Raw genomic sequence first — 25753 nt, 5'->3', positions numbered from 1 at the left:
CATAAATGAGTAATTTCCCTCACCTCAAGTTTCCAGCAAAATCAAGCTTTGTCCATTGCTTTAATCTCTCTCTTTAACTTTTGATTTGCTTCTTCTCACATTTGCCTCTTTCTCCCATTTTTATCAATTTCACGTACTGACAAAAGAGCCCCACTAATTTCTTATTAACAATAACCTAATATTTCTATTTTAAGTAATTACAGTCTTTCCCTCAACTTATCTCTAATTTCACAATTTCCCTTATTTTTTCAATAATTCTAACTTCCTTCTAAAACCCTCCAAATTGCACTATTATTTCATCATCTTCATTTTCTCAAATTATCTTTGTCTCATCCATTATCTTTGTCTCATCCATTCATCATCTCATCTGTTCTCTTTATCACTACAACCGCTCTCCTTTATTCATTGTGCTTATGATAATTACTCTTCAAATTCATTTTACTTCCATTAATAACATGTTTTTCATTCAATTAATAAATTAGTAGTTATAGATTTGCCACAGTCACACATAATCAACCACTTGTGTTGGACGGCAGCGGTACCGTGGTAGTAAATAGCATGATAACAACAAGTTCCATTAATATTTATTATTATTTTTAGAAAAAATATTAGCAACAACTGCTTTTGCTTTTGTTATTGATGCAAGATGTATTTTTATTTAAATATATAAACTTTCTTAAAGATTTGATCTCCGTGGTGATTTGTGGCGATGGAAAAATATTCCTCCATATCGGAATGAAGAATAAATTTTGGGGTGGAGAGGGAAGCGGAGAAGCATCCTCCGAACATTCCCTGCTCCGTTGACATCCCTAATCTGTAAGATTTTTTTGTTCAAAATAATCTCTTGAAGTTTCAATCCAATACATCCCTTAAAATTTTGATACATTTATATTATTTCATTAGTAGGAGAGTACTAAATTGCTAAAAACGCATGAATGCTCCAATCAAAGAACATGAGCGACATTTCTCTAGAGAAAGAACCCTTCTACAACATTGATTAGTGGGATTTGCAACATTGCTGCAGTGGCTCTAATGGCGGAAGTGCAGAATGAACGTAAACAAGAGTTTACATCATCTCCTTCATTATTCTTACCTTCCCTTTCTTTCTTCTCTATCTCTTTCTTAATCTAATTGTCTCTCAATTATATATATTTTTAATAAAGAGATAATTAAGAGAGAGGTTGAAAGAAATAGATAGTAAGAGAAGATAAAAGAAAATGGAGAGGACCAAAGATGTATAAATAATGTGGTGAATCTGGTATATACCAAGGTCTCTGATGGCATCACCCTGTAGGGGGTAAATATTTGCAGCTCAAGCATGCACAGAGCCCCCAAAGTCAAGACTTAACGGACTTCAGGTTACCGGTCCGTCACTAAATTAAAGTGAACCTATGACAAATTTAATGGGTCAAAAGTATCTTTGCACTTTTCATGTCCATAAACAAGAAGAAAATAAGGACCTTACAAAAACTCACTGAATCAGAGTTAGAATGATCCTTAAAAAAAGGGTAGTGAAAATACTAATGAAACAGATGCTAAATGAAGAGATATGAAATTCACCATCCAACATTATTAGGTTCCTCACTCACAATGACACCAATACCATATACCAAAGAAAGTCGAAAAACATTATCATCTAGTTATTGCTCAAGACACCAAGAAGAAACTAAACACTGTCCTTTAAATGACCCGCTATAAATAGCTAACAGACCCCCTCACAAGGGTTCAATGTGATGATAAAGAAGGATCTACTCTTTGGTGTAGCTTCTGACAACAAAGGCTAAGCCCAAAATCAGAAGAGGCACCAGGAACTGCAAAATCTTGATCACAAAGTCCGAAGTCTTGTCAGGATTGTACTGAGATTGCTGAGGCGGAATGTAGGAGCGTTTTAGAGGTACAGTTGCTGGATCAATCTCACCGATGTAGTATTGGTCCATCATTTCTCTAGCAGAATCACTGTGTCCCACATCTTCAAAATCATTGGTTGCATCTTTCCCTGTAATCCATACAATACAGTATAATCAATATGGTTATCCTAGGTGCTTTAGTGATATACCCTTCATATGATATAATCATACCTGTTGCAGACAACAGAACCTCATCGCCTCCAGGATGATCCTCCATAAAAGGGGTGACATCATACACCTAACATGGTTGAACAACAAAAATTTGTTTAGACACAAAAATTCAAATTATTACATACTAACACTATGCAGTATAATAATTTGTCTTTGGCCTAATGGTGGACCATTCAGGCCAATAAACAGTGTTCTGCATGATCAGGGAATTTGAATAGCCTCAAAATTGGCCGTCAGTAATAGTGATTTTCCTTCTGCTAGATTTCCAACTAGCTAATGTCTTGTAGGAAGATGGTTTAGGGGAAGGCAGCATTGAAGTGCATCACAAGGACAACTAGGGTATATATGAGTACCATAGCCAATAAAAGCATCTAAATTCTAAGCTAATAATATGACCGAAACTGATTTCCAACTAGTTATGTAATGTATATAAACCTTATAAAAGATGACCAGCTTCTTAGATAATACAGTTATCAATCAATGATATTACTACACACTAATCACAAATCACAAAACAGTAAATTCAAACAATGATGACAGGTGGCTACACGTGTACATTGTTGAAGAAAACTTTTATGCTAAGTTTTTAAAATATAATCTTTGAACAAGGATGCCTAAAAATGAACCAGTAGCTAAGTGGCAATGTCATTTTCCCTAGAAACACCATTCCCTTGGGAATTGGTAATCTAGAGTACAACTTTGGCCCCAAAAATAAATAGTGATGTCAAGTTTGCATCATTATGCCATATTTAGGTCATTGGCTGCTTTCCTTTAAGGGTAGGTAACCGTCCTCATCAAGTTTTGGGAGGACCTTTTGGTAGGAGATTCCTCTTTTCATGTGGCCATTTTTTGACTTTTATGTGAACTTCTAATTTAGATTTTTTGTTCTTTAGTTTTCTAGCTTTTGTTCTTTGATAATATGGAATCTTCCAAGTACAACCCTTTTTCATGTAGAATCAATTCTTGAACGCATGCTGAATTATACTTGAGATCAACCAAACACCTCAAAATCAATAATAAGCGTCCAAAATCAATTCTGAATGTCCCAAACGTGAAACCAAACATAGACTTAGATCGATTGTGTAGAAAAAAAATAAACGATTATTATTCAGTTAAATAAAGCATAAACAAAACATCAGCAACAATCCATTTTAAAAATAGACACTAAGTAGCAGATAAAATTGTTCAAAAGCAATATAATACAAATTTCTTAACAAAATAAATTGCAATAAAGAATACTCTGCATGCAACACAGCAATTTACAAGATCCAGAAAATAAAGTCAGACATGCATGAACCCCAAAAGATCAAACTTCATCTTCAACAAAAACAATCAAATAAAACATTCAATTACCACAAAAAAAACAGACCTTTCCAGAAAGAATAAGCCAGCAATCTTTGGTCTTGCTATGCTTTGCAACATCTTCGAAAGTGTGAACCTTTGGATCTGAAGCCATTTTTTAGTTCTTTCACTGCCAAAAAACCAAAACAGACAAAAACCCATAAGAATCAAAGTCAAACCCCCAAATTGATTTCAACCAGAACATGAAAATATAAAGAGGATCTATACTCTATAGAATCAAGAAAGGGAAAACATCAAATCATTCACAAGAGAGAATAAATCAATAAACAGGATCACAATAGAAAAGGCATGCATAATTGATAGAAAATTGTTAAAAAAGGACGGTGAAAAGCGTAGAGATAAAAGCGATTACGAAGAGTCAAAAAGAGTTACCACTTCCGGTTCTTGGTAGATTCTTGAGTGTCAAATCTCTTCACTCTGTGGTTGGTGATGGCGATCAAGCATGTGCCTGCTTATAAATCTTCATCAATTCTCATTAGGCTATGAAATTAACCTCGTGGATTATTCATATTACAAAATTGCCATTGTGTATTCTATTTCATATTTTGATATTTTTAATTTAGTAGTCCCTAACACTATAATAAGTGTCTCATTTGCACTTTTTTTATGTCTTAAAATAAATGTCTTTTTAAAATATCAATACAATATTTATATATTAACTTTCATGTTTTTCAACTACTCCACTATCTATAATAAATAAGGGTATTTTAGTAAATGATACTAATTTTTTCACTAAAATCAACATATCTAATTATTTTCTTAAGAACCGCGCAAAACTCAAATAAAACATTTATTATGAGACGGAGGGAGTAGTGTTATGGTTTCTGTAAAAAAAAACATTTAGTAGTATTATGGCATGAATTTTTTTTTTTTTATATTTCACAGTATACTATTTATAATAAATGTCTTATTTAAATTAAGTACCTTTCTTAAAATTAATATTATTTATTAAAATACTCTTATTTATTACGTGAAAGTTAATAAATAAAGATAAAATAAAAAAAATTGTATTCATATTTTAAAAAATATTTATTTTGAAACATATATTTAATCTTTTCTTTATAATGAAAAGGACTAAATAAACTTTAAAGTTAATATAAGAATAATAACCAACTTCAAAGTAGACTTTGTAACTATAAATAAAGACTCTTTATTTTGAGAAATTAGAAATTTTTTATAGAACTTTATATAAATAATTTATTTATTGTTTTGATAAAGATATTAATTAAATGTGTCAAATTCCATTTGTTTTATCTTTTAAAAAATGGAACTTTTTTTATATTTTTAAAAATAACTTTTATATTAATGCTTTTTACAATATTAAAAAATAAACAATTTTTTTTTATAAATTGAAAGATTAATTTTAACATCCTATAATATAAATAATAAATTATTAAATATCAAAACATAGATAAAATCACAATTTTAAAAAAATCCCATTTGTTTTATCTTTAAAAAAATGATTTTTTTATATTTTTAAAAAGTGATTTTTATATAAATATCTTTTAAAATTTTAAAAGTTTTTTTTAATTTATTTTTATAAATTGAAATACTAATTTTGACATCCTATAACATAAATATAAATTATTAAAGATCAAAGATAAAATCACAATTTTTAATGAAAATGACTAAAATAAACTTTGAAGTTAATACAAGAATAATAATAACTTTGTAACTATATATAAATATACTTTATTTTGAGAAATTAGAAATTTTTTATAGAAATTTATATAAATAATTTATTTATTGTTTTGATAAAGATATTAATTAAATGTGTCAAATCCCATTTGTTTTATCTTTGAAAAAGTGGATTTTTTTTATATTTTTAAAAATAATTTTTATATAAATGTTTTTTTAAATATTAAAAATAAATGTATTTTTTTATAAATTGAAAGACTAATTTTAAAATCCTATAACATAAATATACATTATTAAATATCAAAATATAGATAAAATCACAATTTAAAAAAAAATCCCATTTTTTATCTTTATAAAAATGGATTTTTTTTATATTTTAAAAAGTAATTTTTATGAAAATGTCTTTTAGAATTTTAAAAGTTTTTTAATTTATTTTTAAAAATTGAAATACTAATTTTGACATCCTATAACATAAATATACATTACTAAAGATCAAAACATAGATAAAATCACAATTTTTAAAATCACAATGTTTTAAAAAAGATGCATCTCAAAAATAATTTTTATGAAAAACTATTTGAATATCTGCAAATTTAAGTTCTATCTATAAATTTTGACGTTAAAAAAAATTCTGACAAAAGGATGAAACATCTAAAATGATATTTTAAAAATAATTATTTAAATCAATTTCTCATTAGAATTTTTTATAAAAAAAACTTAAACAAACGGACCCATTTTAAAAATAGTATTATTTTTAAATTCTCTCTTAGATATGTTTAAGAAAAGTTCTTCAATAAAAATCTAAAACAAATTATCTTAATTAAAATTTATATAAATTAAATAAAATTTTGTATCTCTTTTAAACTGAACGTGCGAGTTTGTTTCAGTTTTTTTTAAAAGTGATTTTTATAGTTTACATATTTTTGTTTATAAAATTTTAATAAAAGTTTCAAATTAAAATTTGGTTTGAATTTAGATATATCATCATTTTATCACAATTTTTTTGCTAGATATCAAAATTAAAAAAAAAACACTTAATTTTGAAGCTTTTTTAAATAGCATTTTATAAAAAAATATTTTTGAGATACAATTTTTAAAAAAAAAAAAGAATAAAGGATATACACTGACAATGTAATTATTTTACACTGGTCAATCAATTAAACTATGTTAAGTGTCAAATCATACTGTTATTTTTAAATAATTTATATAACATGGCTAAATGATTAATTTTCATTGGATGACAGTGTAAAATAACTATCTTTTAACTCTTAAAAAATTGCAATTTCAACTAAGTTTTGATCATCAATATTGTATATTTATATTATAAGAAGTCAAAATTAATTTTTCCATATTTTAAAAACAAATTTTTTTTAAAAAAACTTTAAAATTTTAAAAGACATTATTATAAAAATTATTTTTGAAAATACAAAGATCTTTTTTTAAAGATATAACAAACATGATTTAAGAATACATTAATAAAAGGCTCGTTGTAACAGATTTGTGCAGACAAACATGACTAAATTATGTTATAATGTAGTTACATAACTTCAATTGTAACTAATTGAATGATGTTTATCTGACATTAAATTGGTTGCCCAAAATCTAAATTCATTAAATAAAGTTAGAAGTTGAGATTCAATATTTAGTTCATAGTTTTTCATCTATAAGCATTTATGAATCGTATCAAAATACATTATTAGTAATTCTATTATGATATTATAAGCTTACATCGATCATATGGCCTCTTCGAACGGAGCTCCGGTGCACACTACGAAGGATCTACTGTTGCTCAGCCTTGTATCGTCATTTTCCACCAAGAAACTTCCCTTCGTCGCGATATCAGAGAAATTATATTTTGAAGACTAGTCACTTAAGTAGAACTTGTAATCAAAGCATACAAACTTCATCACTTTCTTATGAATCCTATTATCCTTACCAATTTTAACTATGTTACCGATGCCAGTACAAGTCGCATCTCACATGAATATGATACTTGGGAGCAACATGATCAAATTATGTTAGTCTGACTTCATGTCGCCATGACGCATGTCATGCTTATATGTTTAATTGGCTCAAACATTTGTAGATGCTCTGGAATAAAGTTCATGCCTATTTTCAACACCAAATATCTCTCCCAATTTCACTCACATATATGTAATATGCGTCATGGCAGTTGCAGGAATTATGTTTCAGAATTCCTTTGGAAATTTTACTCACTCATTGGCTCCATTAATGGTATTGAAGAGAAACAATCTCTACTCGTGAACATTTGGATGTCATCCTCGAAGGCTTACCTCAAGAATTTGAATCCACCATATCGATAATCAGTAGCAAATTCAGTTTAATCTTCATTGAAGAAGTTGAGACGTTGCTTCTTAGTCATGAAGCACACCTAGATCACTTTCATAAACACATATTATCTAATATGAATATTAAATACTCGAGCAGAATCTTAAACCAAATATGCAGTCTTAAGGATGTCGTGGCCATGATCGTGGAGGTTGTGGCTCAATCTAGTGTCAAGTATGTCACAAATATGGTCATGATGCCTCAATTTGCTAACACCAAGAGATACTTTATTCATCAACTACCCCTTGGTGACACATCTAGTACCTCACAACCTTACCCTCCTTGGTAAAATTCTTACCTTGGCCATATACTCCATACCTACCTTGGTCTTATAACTCATGTGGAAAAACCAAACTTACACCAGACCTCCAGATATGAATCCTTACATTATGATACATATCCCTAACCTAATGTTATTTTAACAATCTTTCCATGGACCTTAGGCACTTGTGGTCAACATTGATTCTACAAACTCTGTTAGTTAGTATCCTGACTCTAGTGCTTCCCACCATGCCACCTCTAATGCCTTAAAAGTTCACCAACATTCCCCTCTTGAAGGTCGTAATCAATTTTTTTTTACAATGGTCAAGGTTTCCTGTTTTAATTCTCTATATAATTCAAAATTTAAATTTATTCTGCAAAATCTTCTTCATGTACCAACTATAACAAAAAATGTACTAAGTATAACTATATATTGCATCATAAGAGGGGAGTGAATTAGATTTGTTGGATTTTTATCAATATTAAGCAAAGATGATTTCTTTTTATTTGTCTAAAATCAAGTTATTAAAATTTGAATATAAATAGCATAAATTTAAAAAACAAGAATGTAAATAACACAATGATATATCCTAGTTCCCCTTATAAACAAGGGTACATCTAGTCCCTTCGCTTCTGTAAGGATTTTTCACTATGTTGGATCTGTGTACAAGTCTCACACCAAGACATCTCTTACAATCATCTAACATAAACAAGAAAGCACACCGATTTCTTTTTACAACATTTAAAAATCACACCACTTTCTATTACAGTCAATTGTCACCACACACTTAGTGATCAAAACATAACTTGAAATCTATTAGAAATTATTGATGTACTTGAATCAATTCCATCACAATTCAAATATAACAACCTTAAATGCTCAAAAACTTTTTTTCAAAAGATATGACAATTATGCAGAAAAGGTTTCCATATTTATGTAGAATAAAATCTCAAAACAAATTTGAATTGTATTGAAAATTTGAATGGAAGAGGTACTTTGAAAAACTCATGTATTTTTGCTTAAATACGTCCTAATATTTCTCATGAATCAGATGCATTTGTTTAGAGAAGTTCCGTGAACAATTGCATTGAATTGGATACATAATGGTTCAGATTTTTCAAAAAAAAATGCATGGTGTACCGGTTAACACCTTTGATAGCAATCATATTTGTCAAACAAATTCGACCTATAACCAGATACATGATTTGTATAATCGATTACACCTCTGTCAGCTTTCAAAAATAGTAAACAAAATGAACCTGTAACTGGTTACATGTTTTGTGTATCCGGTTACACTACATAAAACTTTGAAAAATCAGTTTGGATTAGATGATATTAATGCATACTAGTTTAGAAACATTATAGATGAAGGGAACAATGTTATTTTTAGCATATAAAGATATTACATAATGAACTGCAATTGTGTAACTTTTGCATTATAATCAATTCTCTTCTATGACATTAATAGCTTATGTATATGATCTTTGATAGAGAGGGATTGCCACTTGATCTTGACTTGAGAGCTCTTTTCCTTCTTTGATAATCTTGTCTTCATCAAAACTTTATATCCATATGAGCTTGTCTTTACACTAAGTGTTAGTCAATTTACTCGTGACAACTCTGTTTTCTTTGAGTTTCATCCTAACTTTTGTCTTGTAAAATCTCCAGCTACCAATGAAGTCCTTGTAAAGGAAGTATTTGATTCATATGGCCTATACCAATTTAATTTTATCTAATTAAAAGAAATATTTGTTACATCATACATCAGCATTTATCAATTCTATTGGCATTGCTACAAAAAGTACATACAACGATGCAACCTTTACTACGGTCCTTCAGGGAATCATGCTGATATGCGGTATGTGAGAATATTGTGATATTTGAAATGTATAATATATATTGTGCTAATTTTAGTTTGTGTTCTTGTGTTTTTTATGATGTTGAGAATAAGTGGAACCGCCCCATAGTGTACAAATGAAGAAGATGATGATGATCAATTACTTAATAGAAATGTTGTATGTGGTGCAAGGACAAAAAGGAGTTGTTCAGCCGCCCCCACAAGTAATGGATAACGGGTTGTTGAATCCCTCTGAAGGATCATATTCCAAGATTTTATGTACTGTTTTACGCAATGAAGACACAATGTTTACTTTTGCGCCAGAACATGATCCAGATATGGAAGGGTTAGAGAGTTTCTTACTCTTTCCTAAAGATATAAAGGATATGATCGTTGGAAATCAGTGGCTGGACGTAGGGTTACTACAAGTTTTATGCACGTAAGTATATCTCATTATGGCACATCCATTGGTTTGTATATAACTAATTCCTCGCGTGTTTTTTGTATTTTGTTTAACCATTTAGGTACATTCATCATATTTGTATAGAATTAAATAAATCGGATACTTATGGATTGTTGGATCGAATTAGAGTAGGATTTACAAGTAATACTCCAAAAAAACATTGAAGACTTCTTAACATCCCAAATAGTGGGAGGAAAGGATGTTATTGCATCATTCCTCCTTACGTGAATAATTTTAAAATTATTGTTTATCTATTATAGTTAGTTTTCATGTTTTACCATATACTACTAATTATATATATGCGTGTATTATTCATTCAGAGATCAATTTCAATTGATTATCATATCTCTTCGGACAAATATGATAATTACACTGTGTTCGTTAGACAAACCACTCAAACCTAAGATGAAACATATCATTACTAGGTAATATATGTTTATGAGACTTTTATTTATTTTTTTGGAAGTTGTAATTATCTTAGCATTTAATATTTTTAAATTGTTTTCAATCTACAGAGTTATGGAGAGACATTATAGGACGAGCCATAGAAGAAAGGAAAGTATATGGCCTTAAAGTCCAAATGTAAGTCTGAAAAGACTAAAGCCTTTCAAGCTGAAAAAGAAGAATATGAAGAAGATTTTGATGAAGAATATGGGATGTCTTTACTATCCAGAAGAGTTAAGCAACTATATAAGCAAAGACAACATAAGTTCAGAGGCTACAGAAGAACAGAGTCAACCTCTAAACAAAAGAAGTCATCTACTATGAATGTAAAGATCCTGACCATTACAAGAATGAGTGTCCCCGAATCACCAAAGAAAAGTCAAACAAAAAGTTCTTCAAAGGTAAAAATAAAGTTATGATGGCTACGTGGAACGACTCTGACTCCTCAGATGATGACTATGAAGAAGAGCAAGCAAATATGACGCTGATGGCAAAAGCGAAAGTGGGTAGCTCTGAATCAAAAACAAAATCAGACAGAGAAGAGGTATTTTCTTATCTATCTCGTTCTGAACTTGAAACATCTTTAGTTGAGATTCTTGAAAATATTTGTCGAAATATGTTATTATCGAAGAAATTATGCATATTCTCGTCATATTCCTTCTTCCTGTCATGTGCGTGAGCATCCAGAGTTCAGGTACCATGACTGGTGTTTTAACTGGGTTGCTAAGGATGTCTGCAACACTAACTATTTTATCTTTAAGTACGCATATCTTTTTTGGAGCCTTTATGGTTAGTTTTTCCAGAGGTTTTATCAACCTACGGTCTTTGTGCATAATCAGTATCATGCACGTGTCCATAAGTGATGTGAGAATACAAGGCTTTTGGAGCAATCACAAATTTTTCTAGAGGTTTAGGGTCAAGCATTTTGTTCCTTTGTCATATATAGCCAATGCCTCTTTTCCCATTTATAATAACTCCATAGATCATAGAAGCCATCTTGCTTTTATCTATGTTTTTAGCTAGAAAGTTATAAAAAGAAGTTTCATACTTCTTTGAAGCACATTCAAAGTTCATAGGAACATTGATGAGAATTTCTTTTTCTAAAATATCACTCTTACTTTTTAGTGCAGAGTTTTCATGTTTAAAACAAATAATTTTCTCTTTTATAATAAGACTTTTTTTCATTAGCTCACTATGGGCTTCAGAATGAGTTACAAGAACCTTTTTCAGAGTTTTGCTTCTTCTCTAAAGTTTCATAGCAAATATTTGTCGAAATATGCTGTTGTCAAAGAAGTGCATTTCGACAGAGTTAGATTTAACAGTTATTTTATTTTGTGTATTTGTTGAGTTAGTTAGTTAGAGTTTGATCAGTGAGCAAGCAAACTCAGCTATAAATAGGGAGGTACCCTACTATTGTAAACATAACGAAAAATTGAGAAATTGAGAGTTACTCTGCAGATTTAACAACTTCTTCTTCCTTTCTCCCTCTCTAAAATCCTAATTTTCTCGTTTTTCTTTTTTTTTTCTTATTATCTTTGTGCAGCCGAATCATTTGGCAATCAATGTGTGGTTGATTCACTCGAATGAAGAGTGAAGAGCAAAAGGAGTAATTAATCGAAAAGATTAATTCTTATCTATCAATATTAATTCGGATTATTTCCAAAAATTAAGATTAATTCTTACACATATAATCTAGGATAAGAGAAATGTGAAAACTTGAGTTTGAATATGAAATTTAATATTAAATATTCTTAGAATGTTTCCTTTAAATTGTAACGAATTGTATTTGATTTTTTGTTGTTGAAAATAACCGTTAAAATAACTAATAGTTTCTTCTTATTGAAAATAGTAAAATGTTAAATGTTTTTTTAAGTGAAGACCCATTTTGGTCCTTCATAAATATTACACGAGTCAAATTAGTCCCTCACAAAAAAATTGACCCAACTTAATCCCTTACAAAATTTAACCGGATCATATCAGTCCTTCTGCTAATATTTTTCTCAAATCCGTTTTTTCCTACTTCTAAACCGGTTCTTTTCTTACTTTTAAACCGTGACTGGACTGACACGTTGAATTTTTTTATTTTTTTATTTTTTAAATATTAAATTAATTTTTATTTTTAATTTCATTTTTAAACAGTTATCAATGAATAATATCAAAAAAGCCAAAATTGTTTCTTATAAAGTAATTTTTAACAAATTCTATACATACATTCTTACCTATGAGGTCTCAAATCCAAGTCTCTTCAAGTTAAATGATTTTCACTTTACAACTAGGCAAATCAATTTCCATTGTTAATAAAGTGACCATCATTTACAACTAGAAAAATCAATTTCTATGGTTAGTAAAGTGACTATTATTTACAACAAGACAAATCAATTTCTATTGTTAGTAAAGTGACTATCATTTACAACTAGATAAATCAATTTCTATTGTTAATAAAGTGATTATCATTTACAACTAGACAAATCAATTTCCACGGTTAGTAAAGTGATTATCAATAACAACTAGACAAATCAATTTCTATTGTTAGTAAAGTGACTATCATTTACAAATAGACAAATCAATTGTTATTGTATTAAATTGACTGTCATTTAATCTGAAAAGACTTAGGTTCGAGACCATATTGATACAAATTTTGTATATTTTTTTTAAATTTAGAATTATTTAAGATTAACCACGTGGGTCTGAGTTCAACTCCTTATAAGAAACAATTTTGGTTTTTTTATATTATTAATTTATAATTGTTTAAAAATGAAATTAAAAATAAAAATCAATTCAGTATTTAAAAAATAAAAAATAAATAAAATTCAACGTGGCAGTCCAATCACAGTTTAAAACTATGAAAAAACCGGTTTGAAAAAATATTAACAGAAGGATTAATATGATCCGGTTAAATTTTATAAGAGATTAAATTGGGTCTATTTTATTGTGAATGACTAATTTGACTCGTATAATATTTGTGAGGGACTAAAATGGGTCTTCACTCATGTTTTTTTAATAGTAAATGCTAAAAATTTTTTTAATAGAGTGGTATCCTTCCTTCCGTGCCGACTAATTCACCCGATAGGAGTTTTTTAGGTTCCCCAACATAGCCTCCGAACTCAGGACCTCAAAGAAAGCACGCCCTTGAGGCCCAAACTTCACTGCTAGACCAACCCTCTCGGGTTTTTTCTTCTATATAATGATAATACGGCCATCTTTAAAAAATTAATAAAATTGTACTTTATTGTTATGAAACGGTGTTTACCGAAGCACAAGAGTTTGTAAAACAGTGCCAACCAAAATTGACTCAATTTAGTCTAATATGGTGAGAGAATGCTCAAATTTAGTCTACATTTGAATATAAATTGAATTGGATGGATGTTAAAAAACTAGAGTATGCAAAATAGTTTAGTTGGTAGATATAAAAAAAATGTATAAAACAAGAAATATAGCTATTTGTAAAAGTAATAGTGACTCAAACTAGTCCACCTCTACCAGTCTCATATACTAAAATTAAGGCAAGTCCACAGCTACCACAAAAACAATGGGTTAGTCAAAGTAAACAAAGTCAAACCACAAGTGGTCTTAAGGCACTTTTGAGTGAAATATTAAATACTACTAAAACTATTTCTAAATTATATAATATTTTTACGTAAATTATAAGAATTTAAAATATACTAAAATGGTTATGGTAGAGTCTCTTTTAGCTTAACCAGATGTTTTGTGTTCAAATCTAGCCATAAACATGCAGTAGTGTTAAATCTCTTAGAGAGAGTTTGTCGTCTATTATGATCTTACAAAAAATTAGTTAAATCTTTTAGAGAGAATTTGCCGTCTATTATAATCCTATTTCCGCAGTTGCGTGCAGAGGATATCCGATTTATATAAAAAAAATACTCATTAAAAAAAGTAAAAAAGAATATTTATTACAAATTCTATATAGAGATGAAATATAACTAAAAATGTATTGTTAAAATAATTATTAATACACTTATGCTTTATAAATAGAGCCTTAACTTCATATGATTTAGTGTAAAATTTCCTTTTAATTTTAGAATTTTTTATATAAACATAGTAAAAAAAATTAAAAAATATATTAAACTTAGAAATATAAATAGTATTTTTTGTTAATAAAATTTTAGAACATAAATATAATCCTCACTCTTTAATTCGTTAGTCATTTCGTTCGTTGACTTTAATCATTGATTAAATAAAACATGTTATATTGTCATTTTTCTATTTAGATTTGAATTATTATGTGTCACAACAACAAAATTTCGGTTTAGGCAATAAACTAAACATTAATAAGATTTATAACGTGTAGTATTATACTTGTAAGAGTCCTAAATAGGAACGACTCCAGGGTCATCGCCTAGTATGGCCCCGTCAGGGCGACATCTTCACAGAACACTGGGGCTCACCCTGGGACAGAGAAAGTGGATAACACTATTACCCTCCCATTAGTCATATAAGGAAGTTTAAGAAGGGGTACGAACCCCTAGAAAGTAGGTAATCAATAGCCTCCCCTAATTAGAGGGAAGTGGTTACTGTCTCTAAGGGATTCCTAAATCCTAGGATCCAAAGTCTCTATAAATACTTATCCCCTAACGGATGAAAGACATATCATAACTTCACCATTATTCTGCATAATACAAACTTCTAACCTCATGTAAGCAGGTCTTCTAAACCACCGTAAACACCATAAACATCACCATACAAGGCTTCTGACAAGCCCTAACCACCCTAAATTATTATAAACCTACTAAGGCCTCTGATTACCTCATACCCTTGTAGGGATACCACACACACATGTACTTTTTAACCAGTACAGTGGCACCAACATGGGGCTCCGATAAAATTAACCTGAGCCACATCTTCTTCATTATAATTAATGTACTCGCTGCTACCCTCCACTCATATACCTAATCATCCTTGACCATGATTAACACGAGAGCTCCATCCCCCACACCTGAGGGTACCAGTGGTCGCACTGATGTCAACGCCCTGGAGGAGATGTATGCCGCCATCGATGAACTACGCCGTCAAAATCAAACACTTGAGAGCAACATCCACAATATTAGACGGTGCCAATAAGAAACCAATCCCCTGGAGGAAATGGAAGTACTTGATCTCTAATCACTCTTTGATGAAATATAGGAAGCTCATGTCCCCGAAGGATTCATATCTCCCTCTTTGGCTAAGTTTGATGAGCGCATTGATCCTTATGAACATGTCGTCTCCACCAACACTCATATGACCATCACCGGTGCACCTGACTCCCTAAAATGCAAATTGTTGTTTGGCACCTTCATGGACCACTCTGAGAAAATTGGGAAGATGTGACTGTTAATTTTGGCAAGTTACGGCGATTTGAACTGCCTCAGGCAAGTCGCAATGGTTGTGGTCCTATCGAAAAAACGTGTGTGGCCAACCTATACTGCGATGATTGCTAAAACTGCCACTCCAAATATCGTCCTAAATTTCAACGGGTAGACAACTGACGTAAATTGCAAGTTTTGACAGTTAATTTCAGTTTGAGTTTTCTTTCAATACTAGTTGCAACGGTTTTAAACCGTCGTGAGTGTGAAATCCTGACAGTTCAAACCATTGTAACTTTAAACCGTCGTGAGTGTGAAATCCTGACTGTTCAAACCATTATAACTTAAACCATGCCAACACAAAAAAAAAGGAGATTCCTAATTCAAAATAAAAACCTCTCCTAATGTACATCATATTCATGCATACATCTGATACACAATTTACAATCTCTTTTACCAGCATTAAGGTCAGTAAATTGACCCCAGCATGCCCCAAAAAAGAAGCAGCAACACCGCTCCTAGTGGACTAGTGCGTAATATGACATTTTGAAACAGGATAGTTCTATACTAAATTAATATTGATATATTACTAAAAAAAGAGCGGCAACATTATTCCCTATCGACACGTTTATGTAACGGGATAGTTCTATACTAAACTAATATCGACATGTTATTAAAAAAGAGCAGCAATGCTGCTCCCAGTGCATACTAAATGTAATATCAATATTTATGAAACGAAATACTTCCATACTAAACTAAAAAAAGAGCGACAATATCACTCCCTGTCGACACGTTTATGTGACGAGATAGTTCCATAGTAAACTAATATCGGCATATTACCGACATGTTACTAAAAAAGAACAGCAATGTCACTCCTTTTTCATACCAAATGTAATATCGACATTTATGAAATGAAATAGTTTCGTACTAAACTAATATCAGCAAACAATAAGTGTCATATATATAAAGTTCATCCATAAAGACTGTAGATGTTTTTATATTGGCTGCATTTTGTGGTAAAACATTCATGTGTGTTTTGATGTCTTAACTAATGTCATGACACGCTATGTGTAGTGTTCTGCAAGGTTGTATGGTTGAGCTAATACAGGTTTTTGTTGGATGTCATGCTCGATGTCATGACATCAGTAATTAACAGCAATGGCTGTTATGTTTGGCTGTTATGTTTCTTTATTTATCTCAGGCTACAATTTAGGAAACTATATATTTTGTGTTGTATGGTTTGCGCTAAAATATCTGTCTACAACATATGTGTGAACACCCTGATGATGTGGAACTTAGGTTAACTTGGTTAACCCTAATTTATGTTTGGAAGACCCGAGGTCCAAGTGCTGCCTATAAGAAGACTGCTAATCCTACTTTCAGAGGTAGAGATTTTGGCGTGAAGAATTATGTGCTTTGTGTTTGTTTTCACGTGTGTTTGTGTTTGTGTTGTCTAGTACTCCAAGTTATAGTCACTTTGATGATTGTATTGGAATAGGGTGTTTTGAGTTGTAATTTGTTGTGTCACTCTAAGCTGTTAAGCATGAGTGCTGTGTCTCTTGATTGAAGCTTTTAAGCAAGATCAAGATTTGTTTGAAGTGTGTCTTCAATTTGCTTTTCAGAGTTTCTGTTTGTTATCACTGCTGTGATTGAGGGGGAGTGAGTAGGGACTCAGGTCTAGTGTTAGATTGAAATTGCATTGGGTAGGTTTTAAGTGAGGAGGGTAAACTGTTGTGTTTAAATCTGAATTAATACTGCATATAGTGGATTTCCTCTCTGGCTTGGTAGCCCCCAGAGTAGGTGTTGTTGTACACTGAACTGGGTAAACAATCATCTATGTTCTTTACTGTTTTTGTTTATTCTCTGCGAAATTCTAAAATTAATTCTCAAGTGGATGTCATAACATCCGATACAACATCCATCGTGTGTTACTAGAATTTTCAAAGACTTCTGTTACCATTTTTTTGTCGCGCTTTTCATATTATATATTATGTAAAAACTAATGATTAATAAGTTTTCAGTTCATGTTGCAATAATCAATTATGATTAAATATAGTTATTTTCATTTCTAACCTATGAATTATATAAAGATTATTTGTTTCAGCACTTAACTAATATAAATTTTTTCTTCAGAACGCCACTCATAATATATAAATGGATATATCTATACTGAATTAATCTCGATCTCTTACTAAAAAAAGCGGCAACGCCGTTCCCCATGCGTAAGCACCGGTTACCTATTAGTTATATTCTTGAAAATGTTATATTCACAAATGTGTTTGGTACATATTTTATATTTAGTTTGCAAATATAAAATTAGAAATAAGAATATTAATAGAGAAATATAGGTAGTTATTGATAGTTGTGTTTTATTTTCAGAAATAAATCAAAGATTCTCGTTCTCTAATCTATGATCTAAACTTAAATTCACTTAAGAGGGACATGTCTTGTGCTCAAAATTTATTCTTCTTGTGCAAATATGAGTTGGATTTATATATCAATCTGGATTCCAAAGTTTTTCATCCAAAAAACAAGGAATTCCAAATCATGTAATATTTATATATACATATAATATAACTAAGTACCAAGCCTCCTATGTAATGACATTATGACCATAGCTACATCTATTTCCTCTAATCTCTATAAGTGAATATTACTGAGTGTGAACTTTGAACCAAGATTTCTGCCTATAATCTGAGATGATACAATTCAGATTTCACAATAACATAATCAGCTAAAAAATGATTATGACATATAATTTGAAATTGGACGGTTGACTTCGATAATTGTAACCCAAGCAACATGTCCAAATCCGAACATTCTACCTAGATGGGAAGAAGCTCATGCAAATCGGGGGACGAATCTTTAACAAAGCAAGAATGGATGAAGGAAGAATCCATAATCCATCTCCACAAATCAAACCAGAAGCAACTGCAGGAACCATCAAACCCGCTTCCCTTTTGTTCAGCATATGCCACGCAAACACAATCAAACTTCCCATACACATGTCAATGGCAAAGTAACCACCAACGAGAAAAGGCACAGCCATAGCCATTGGAAGTGGAATCCATTTGCCAACTTTTTTCGGGCCAAGATCTCTCACCAAATTAGCCGCTATTGCAAATACAAAAAATCCACAACACAATTGCAAGCAGTGACTTGGAAGTGCGGAAAAACCTTCCACGCCCAAAATTGCCATGTTTCGATATATTATAGCATACGGAGCCTTGTAAATACCATCTGGATTCCCAACATCAAAAGCCTTGTAAAAAAGGAAGAATGTGATAGGAGCAACAACACAACCTATTGCTGTACCAATTGCTTGGCTTACAAGCATCGAGCGCGGCGAAGTCAATGTGAGATGGCCTGTCTTCAAATCATGCATCAAATCAGATGAAATCGAAACAATTGATTTAATCAAACCACACCCTACAAGTCCAGCAACTACACCGTCACTTTTTCCAGCCAAGGCTGCAAGTACAAAGAGAGCTACTTTTCCGTAGTTATAGGCCATGTTCATATCGGTTAATCCAGCACCGTAAGCATTGCAGAAGCCAAGAGAAGGCGCAAAAACATATGCAAACAAGACAAAATACCACTTCACCTGAGGGAACATCAACGGGATTACAACAATAGAGATGACAGAGAAAAAAATGTATCCTGTACATGCCAACCATATTGGAATATTTTCTCTTGCAAACATTTCATTGCGTCTTAGATCATCAAGAGGCAACTGTTTCTGGTTACCGGAAACTGCAAATGACAAGGGTATGTTGAGAGTGTGAATGAAATCCTCAAGGACTGGAAAAATTATAAGCCATCACTTACTTACATGTATTACTAAGATTCTTCTTTTTCATGTTGGCATGGATATTTGTGGCAGTGAAATAGAGAACTTTGAGAAAATTGTAAAACCCATCACCAAGAATCAAGGCAATGGAAATGAAAACCTTATAACCATTGAGACTCTTCATGCTACTTTCTTTTATATTTGCAGGGAACCATTCTCCTTTTAGTCCTCTGATTAATGGCCACATGATGCCCCATGAAACCACAGCACCAAGAAGTAAGGATAAATTAACAAGATGAGAACAGATCATTCCTGCTCCAACATAAGTCATACTGAAATCGAAGTAAAATCTGCGAAATTATAGTGCTTTAATCAGCAACAGTTACATAATTATTCCATATGTAGTTGAGAACTTGTAGTACTACTAGTAGTAGAACAAAAAACAAAGGAGAACTCACGAGTTTTTCCACGCTTGCAATCCAAAAGTAGGAAATTGAACAAATCCACAAGTATCTCCACCAGTAAAGAACCACTGAAAGAACGCCCAGACAAAGCTCGACGCAAAGAATTTCACGAATCCATGAACCTGCTTCCTGCAAAAGAAGTTAAACTAGTTTGAGAAACTTCAAAAAACTACAATGAAAAACAAAACAAAAGACAAAAACATGTTCATACTTGGCCATGACATCTCCTTTAGGCGTATGGAATCCATTAATAAGAACCGCAGTAGCAGTTCCACTTGGATAAGTTAATTTGTAGTCTATTATCATGATCTGTTAAACACCACAAATTTCATCATCAGCATCATGCAAGCCAAACAGAACCAAATTCTTTTGCAACATTTCGTCCCTTGTGAAATTAAAACTCTTAACACTGAACTAACACGTCTTGGACAGAATTTTTAACAACATTTGAATGAACAAAATCATGAAACCATTCAATTCAATATTAAAATGAAAACCTTTCTAATGGGGACCAACGCTAAAAGTCCAACAAAACTCGTCACAAATAGAAATGCTGTCATCCAACCAATTGAAGGCTCCTTAGTACTACCAGGAGTATTCCCCGGTGTATCAATCCCTGCTTGCTCATAAGTCTTCCTATTCAACCCCAATAGGTAAGACCCAAAACCACCTACAATTATTATACAATTTCACTTCAACAAAGCACAAACACACACACACAAACTTTATGTTATACCAGTCAAATCTGTTTGTCAGAGTTTACGGAAAGGACTAACTAACCTCCTACGGCGATGCTATAGCAAGCAACAGCACAAGTTTGAATGATGGTATTCTCCTGTCTAGTGAATGGAACTGAAACAATCTTAGCTTTTGCAAGAATCTTAGTCCAAACTCGAATAAACACAAAGCCAAGTAGAGCAGCAGAGACATTTAGATTAGGGACTAATCCAGTTGTGAGATTCAGTTTCATGACAATCACACTATAAATTACTCCAATCACCAAACTAGCTATCAATCCTCGAACCGTAATCTGTTTCCTCCAAGGTGCTATTCTATTCACTTCCTCATCCATAGCCGCCACTGGACCCGCTTCTATATTTTCTATCTCTCTTTCTTCTTCATTGTTTATAGTATTCATTGGATTCACAGATTCTTCCAATCTAGTAACTGAACCAATCATGTCAAAAAAAAAGTTCAAGAGAAAAGGGAAAAAAGAAATAATATTCAATGATAGGTTGAATTAAAATAGAAACTCTTTGAAACTGTATTTGAAAATCATTGCAATGAATGAAGAGAACTAATAAATAAATAATTATTTGAACAAAAAAAGAGAGGAGTGCGGTAGTGTCAGAATTAGTAAATTAGAATCCGATTCTTGAAAATTTGTGACACGTAAGGTAAAAACAGAATAAAAGTTCACCAAATATCTTATTCTTACCTTTTGTTTTGATGGTAGAATTGAATGTTTGTGAGAAACGACAATACAGGGTTTGAATTAATGAACTGTAGTATTGTTGTACTATGATTCTTCACCGGTTGTAAACCCTGGAAGCATGAATTTATATTTGTCTTTGTCATGGGAAAAGTGACAAGAAATGAGACCAGTGACTTTGAACCTAAGTTGCATTGTAGTACAACATGTTATTAGTAGTAGTACAAGATAGGAGTTTGTTAAACTTTGTTGAAATTTGTTGTACTAGTAGAATGTATTGCAAATTGCAAAGGTAGTTTCCAGGTAAGTGTTGACTAAGATACAGCGATATTTATAGTGGTTAGAAAAACAGATAAGAAAAACAGGGGCTCTTGACATAAGATGGGTAATCGATGTTATTGTATTGAGGAGAGGCGTGTGGAATTAGATTGATTGGCGTGAGAGGCACACGCTACTCTGGAAGATGAAAGGTCAACCACTCTACATCGGAACCGAAGAATAATAGGATGCGGGGACCAGGTGCGATGTGGGCCCGGTGTGGTGGTGGTATGGTCTGACCACCGTTTGATTTTGGTTCATTCGTTTCTTACCCAAACAGGACAAGATTGACGTGCGTAACAGTGAAGCAACAAGAGGGTGAGCCAGAAACCAACAAAGAGGTGCTCTTGGTTTGTTTGGACCATTGAAATTGCACTTGCGTTTTGCTAACAAAAATATTGATGGATCATTTATGTATTTTTATAATAATATTATATTATGAACTCTAGTCTAATTCCCTTTCCCAGTTTGCTAATGTCTTGTTGTCGTTGTCGCATTCGATGTGGGCGATATTCCTTCGCTGATTTCTTGTCTCACGTCAAGTAGTCGCTACCCTCGCTAACCTAATACTAGTCTAATACAGTAAAATATGTCCCTTGTGAATGAAAACCTATATTTGTAAGTAAAAAATAATTCAATTCAGATTATGTGCGGTAAAATTTACGGTTGATTGCTAAACTAATTTATAACTTATAGTATATGATTGATGACTTATGATTGATACCATATATTTTTTCCGTCCTAAAATAAATGTAATAGTTGACACTTTCACATTAATTAAGAAAATATCATAAATGAAAGAGAGAATATCAATTTTACCAAATTATTCTTTTTTTTGTTATTGGTGTATTTGTATTATCATTAATTCAATGCGAAAGAAATAGTAAAGTAAGAGTATTAATTAGAGAGTACAATTGGAAAATAAAAATAAAAAAATGTATTGAAAATTAAAAGTGACATTTATTTTGGGACAAATAATATTTACAAATGTGACATTTATTTTGGGACGGAGAGAGTAATTCATAACGGCCGATGAATAAGCTAATTAAAATGTTTGGTAAAATTAACGGTTTAACTAATTAATAAATGTAAAAGGACATGAAAAGACATTTATTAATTAATAATTAAATATATATTTAAAATAATTAAAATCTATAAAGGTACTAATAGAAGAAAAAATAATAACATATAAGCTATAAGCTAAAACGCTATTTAAAATAGCGCCTGAAAAATAAGTTATAAGCTACTAAAATAAGCTATAAGCTCGTGATGAAAATACTGTTATCAAACAATTTTTTTTATTATACGAGCTTATAAGTTATAAGCTATAAGCTCAAAATATGGTTTGACAAACAAAGCTTTAATTGTCTAGCATTTAAATAGTTTGAGGACTCTTTTGAATATAATTTTAAATCTTAATTTGGATGTGTTATGATGCGGGTTTAAATGGAGCTTAAAGAGGCTAATCGAAAACACATTAGTATCTAATAATACTTAGATAAAATGGTAAGATGTCGTCTATTTAATTAGGGTTATGCTTTGGATTGATGGAACATAACAGAGCATAATGAAATATATCAGAGCGGAATAGATTATGAATTACACTCCATTGTTTGGTTATTTTATATAAAATATCTCATTCTATCACATATACTCGAAATTGAATGGAATAAAAAATGGGGAATTAGATGGAATGGGATAGAATGGATTCCATCGTGTTCCATTCCATCCATTATTTGCAAATCCAAACAGTGGAATTTCATTAGTTACCACTTCATTCCATTCCATTTCATCTCATACCACTAATCTAAACATAGCCTATAAGTCATGAATATTGACTTATGATTCTTACAATGAGTTAATATCCAGCTCTATGCATCATCGAGGTCATCCTTGTGAAATGACATGTTTTCATTTAGAAGCATGGTTATGAGTTATAGCGTCTTAAAAGTATCTAATGTACTAATTAATCTCACAGTCTTCCAATAATTAGATAATGCAACGAAGCTTGACATGTCTTGTTGAATTCAATTAGAAACAAGAGAAATCATACCGCTCCTTCATGGTCCTCGTAGAATGAATGTTGTTTTCAGATTACGTTGGTTGTTTGTTGACTTTTATTCTATTATTTGTTTTGATTTTACAATAGAGCTAGATAATAACCGTTTAAATTGTGAGTGTTTTGGTCGTCGATTCGATCAGGTCAATCACATTATGACTTTTGCATGAGTCACCTCGACACATGATGATAATGGATAATTATGTTAGATATGAGATTTCTTATTACACATAAATATACAAATAGAGCTACCAAAACGGGCTACCCAGTCCTTAACGAGCCAGTCCTGGCGAGTCTTGAACTTTATTGGATTGGGTCAAAATTAACATGTTATTATATAAGGGGTTTCACACCCTTAATGGCGAATAGTTACCCTTTTAAAACCCAAAATTGTCCTTCTCAAATCTGGTAGTATACTTCTATACGCACCCAAAGTATACCACATCCATTTCCAAGTGAGTCACCCTCTCCATTTTGTCAAAAATTAGTCAGGAAGTGCATCTCAATGGAAAAGTGGGCTTGTCTGTGCACTTCCATAATAACATCTGACATATTTTGAACTCATGGTAGTGTGTTTATTTCACAACTCAATGAATAATTCGGAAGTATACTCCTGTAATAACCATCAGGTAGTAAGTTCGTTATAAATTTGACATTTTAAAGAAACTTTATATTTTAGGTCATTTATACTAAGTATACATAATTTTTATTCAATTAAACCATACACACAAGTAATTTAATTAAAATGTCATATATTAATTCAACTAAAACCCATTATGAAACATCATTGTTGACAAATTAGAAACCATTATACAAATATTATCAAAATACGAGTAAAAGTGAGTTGTTGGATATATCTGACCCCTAGTTCCTTCTCTGCCTTCTGTACTACAAGGAATTTTGTGCCTCAGATAAAATGATCTCTATAGTGGCTCTCATAAAAGTTCCTTTCTCTATACTCGATCGCGCAATAATCATAATACGCTGACATGCAAGTGACACATCAATAACATGATCTGCCCTAGCTCGCTCCTCGTTTAATATCTCTTGATGAGCTGACCTATATGAATATCATTGAGCACACGGTGTTGTGTAAGGATGTGAAACTTTGAAATACCATGGGATGAAACTGAATGCACCACTCCATGACTGGGGAGATTGACCACTTCGTGTTTCTTCCTCTGGTACTGGATGATTATAAAAAGTCATCAAACATCACATCAACATCTCTACACACAATAGTGGTAGGAGGAGACGCAACGGCCTCTTGGAATATCCTTTAGAAACCCTAATTGGCACATTACTCGCTCAGGAAGATTTGGATAAATCAAGCGTGACCCACAAGCCAACTATCCGAAGTAGAAGGCTATTTCATCCAAGGGATGCATATGACAATGATCGTCGTGTGCTGAGTAGCATATATCATCCCTTGTAATACGGTCAAGAAACACTCAAAAGAATTTGATCGTCTGATTCCATCTCAGTAGGACGAAGGTGCAAGCATGTGGCCAAGCCTCATTGTATTCATCCTCATATGACCATCCAGAGATGCGTAGAATATGACAAATGATCCATGCTTGAAAATGGTTTAGATAAAATATTAGTAACGGTGTAACACAAGTATTATGAAATATTAGTAATATTAAAGGTACAAATATATTACCATAAATAGCGTGTTAATTGATGTCATCAGTATAGTCTTTTAAAGACATGTTTCACCCTAACTTCAAGTATATGTAAATCAAACAAACAACCTCCCAATTGTACTCATGAATCCGCTCGACGTCGATGAAGTATCTAAGGTAAACGACATTGACATAATAAGCATTCTTGTCCAAAATTATACGGTGTCAACATGAGGTATGGCCTCAATGCACATGCTCTATGATCCATAACCTATGCATCACCAACATCATCCTCCACTGTCCCAGCCAGGTGGTATCAGTACAACTTA

At 31.7% G+C, this 25753-nt stretch overlaps 2 protein-coding genes across 2 annotated transcripts; both read right to left on the bottom strand.

The window, feature by feature from the left end:
- Positions 1-1536: 1536 nt before the first annotated feature.
- LOC131626176 (cytochrome b5-like) lies at positions 1537-3947 on the bottom strand. Its single transcript, XM_058897007.1, has 4 exons — positions 3813-3947; positions 3448-3549; positions 2079-2145; positions 1537-1996 (listed from the first exon to the last, which is right to left on the bottom strand). The coding sequence occupies exons 2-4, from the start codon at positions 3532-3534 to the stop codon at positions 1749-1751; spliced, it is 402 nt and encodes a 133-aa protein (XP_058752990.1). The 5' UTR covers positions 3535-3549; positions 3813-3947; the 3' UTR covers positions 1537-1748.
- Positions 3948-18139: 14192 nt separating this feature from the next.
- Positions 18140-22094, bottom strand: LOC131626175 (metal-nicotianamine transporter YSL3-like). Its single transcript, XM_058897006.1, has 7 exons — positions 21429-22094; positions 20771-21157; positions 20488-20660; positions 20202-20299; positions 19985-20119; positions 19569-19876; positions 18140-19489 (listed from the first exon to the last, which is right to left on the bottom strand). Exons 2-7 carry the CDS (start codon positions 21126-21128, stop codon positions 18558-18560), a joined length of 2004 nt encoding a protein of 667 aa, XP_058752989.1. The 5' UTR covers positions 21129-21157; positions 21429-22094; the 3' UTR covers positions 18140-18557.
- Between the last annotated feature and the right edge of the window lie 3659 nt (positions 22095-25753).

The sequence above is a fragment of the Vicia villosa genome, unplaced genomic scaffold, assembly GCF_029867415.1.
Source record: "Vicia villosa cultivar HV-30 ecotype Madison, WI unplaced genomic scaffold, Vvil1.0 ctg.000273F_1_1_2_unsc, whole genome shotgun sequence".
Classification (NCBI taxonomy): Eukaryota; Viridiplantae; Streptophyta; class Magnoliopsida; order Fabales; family Fabaceae; genus Vicia; species Vicia villosa.
Note: the sequence above shows the minus strand (reverse complement) of the source record. Positions and strands in the feature narration are given on the sequence as shown.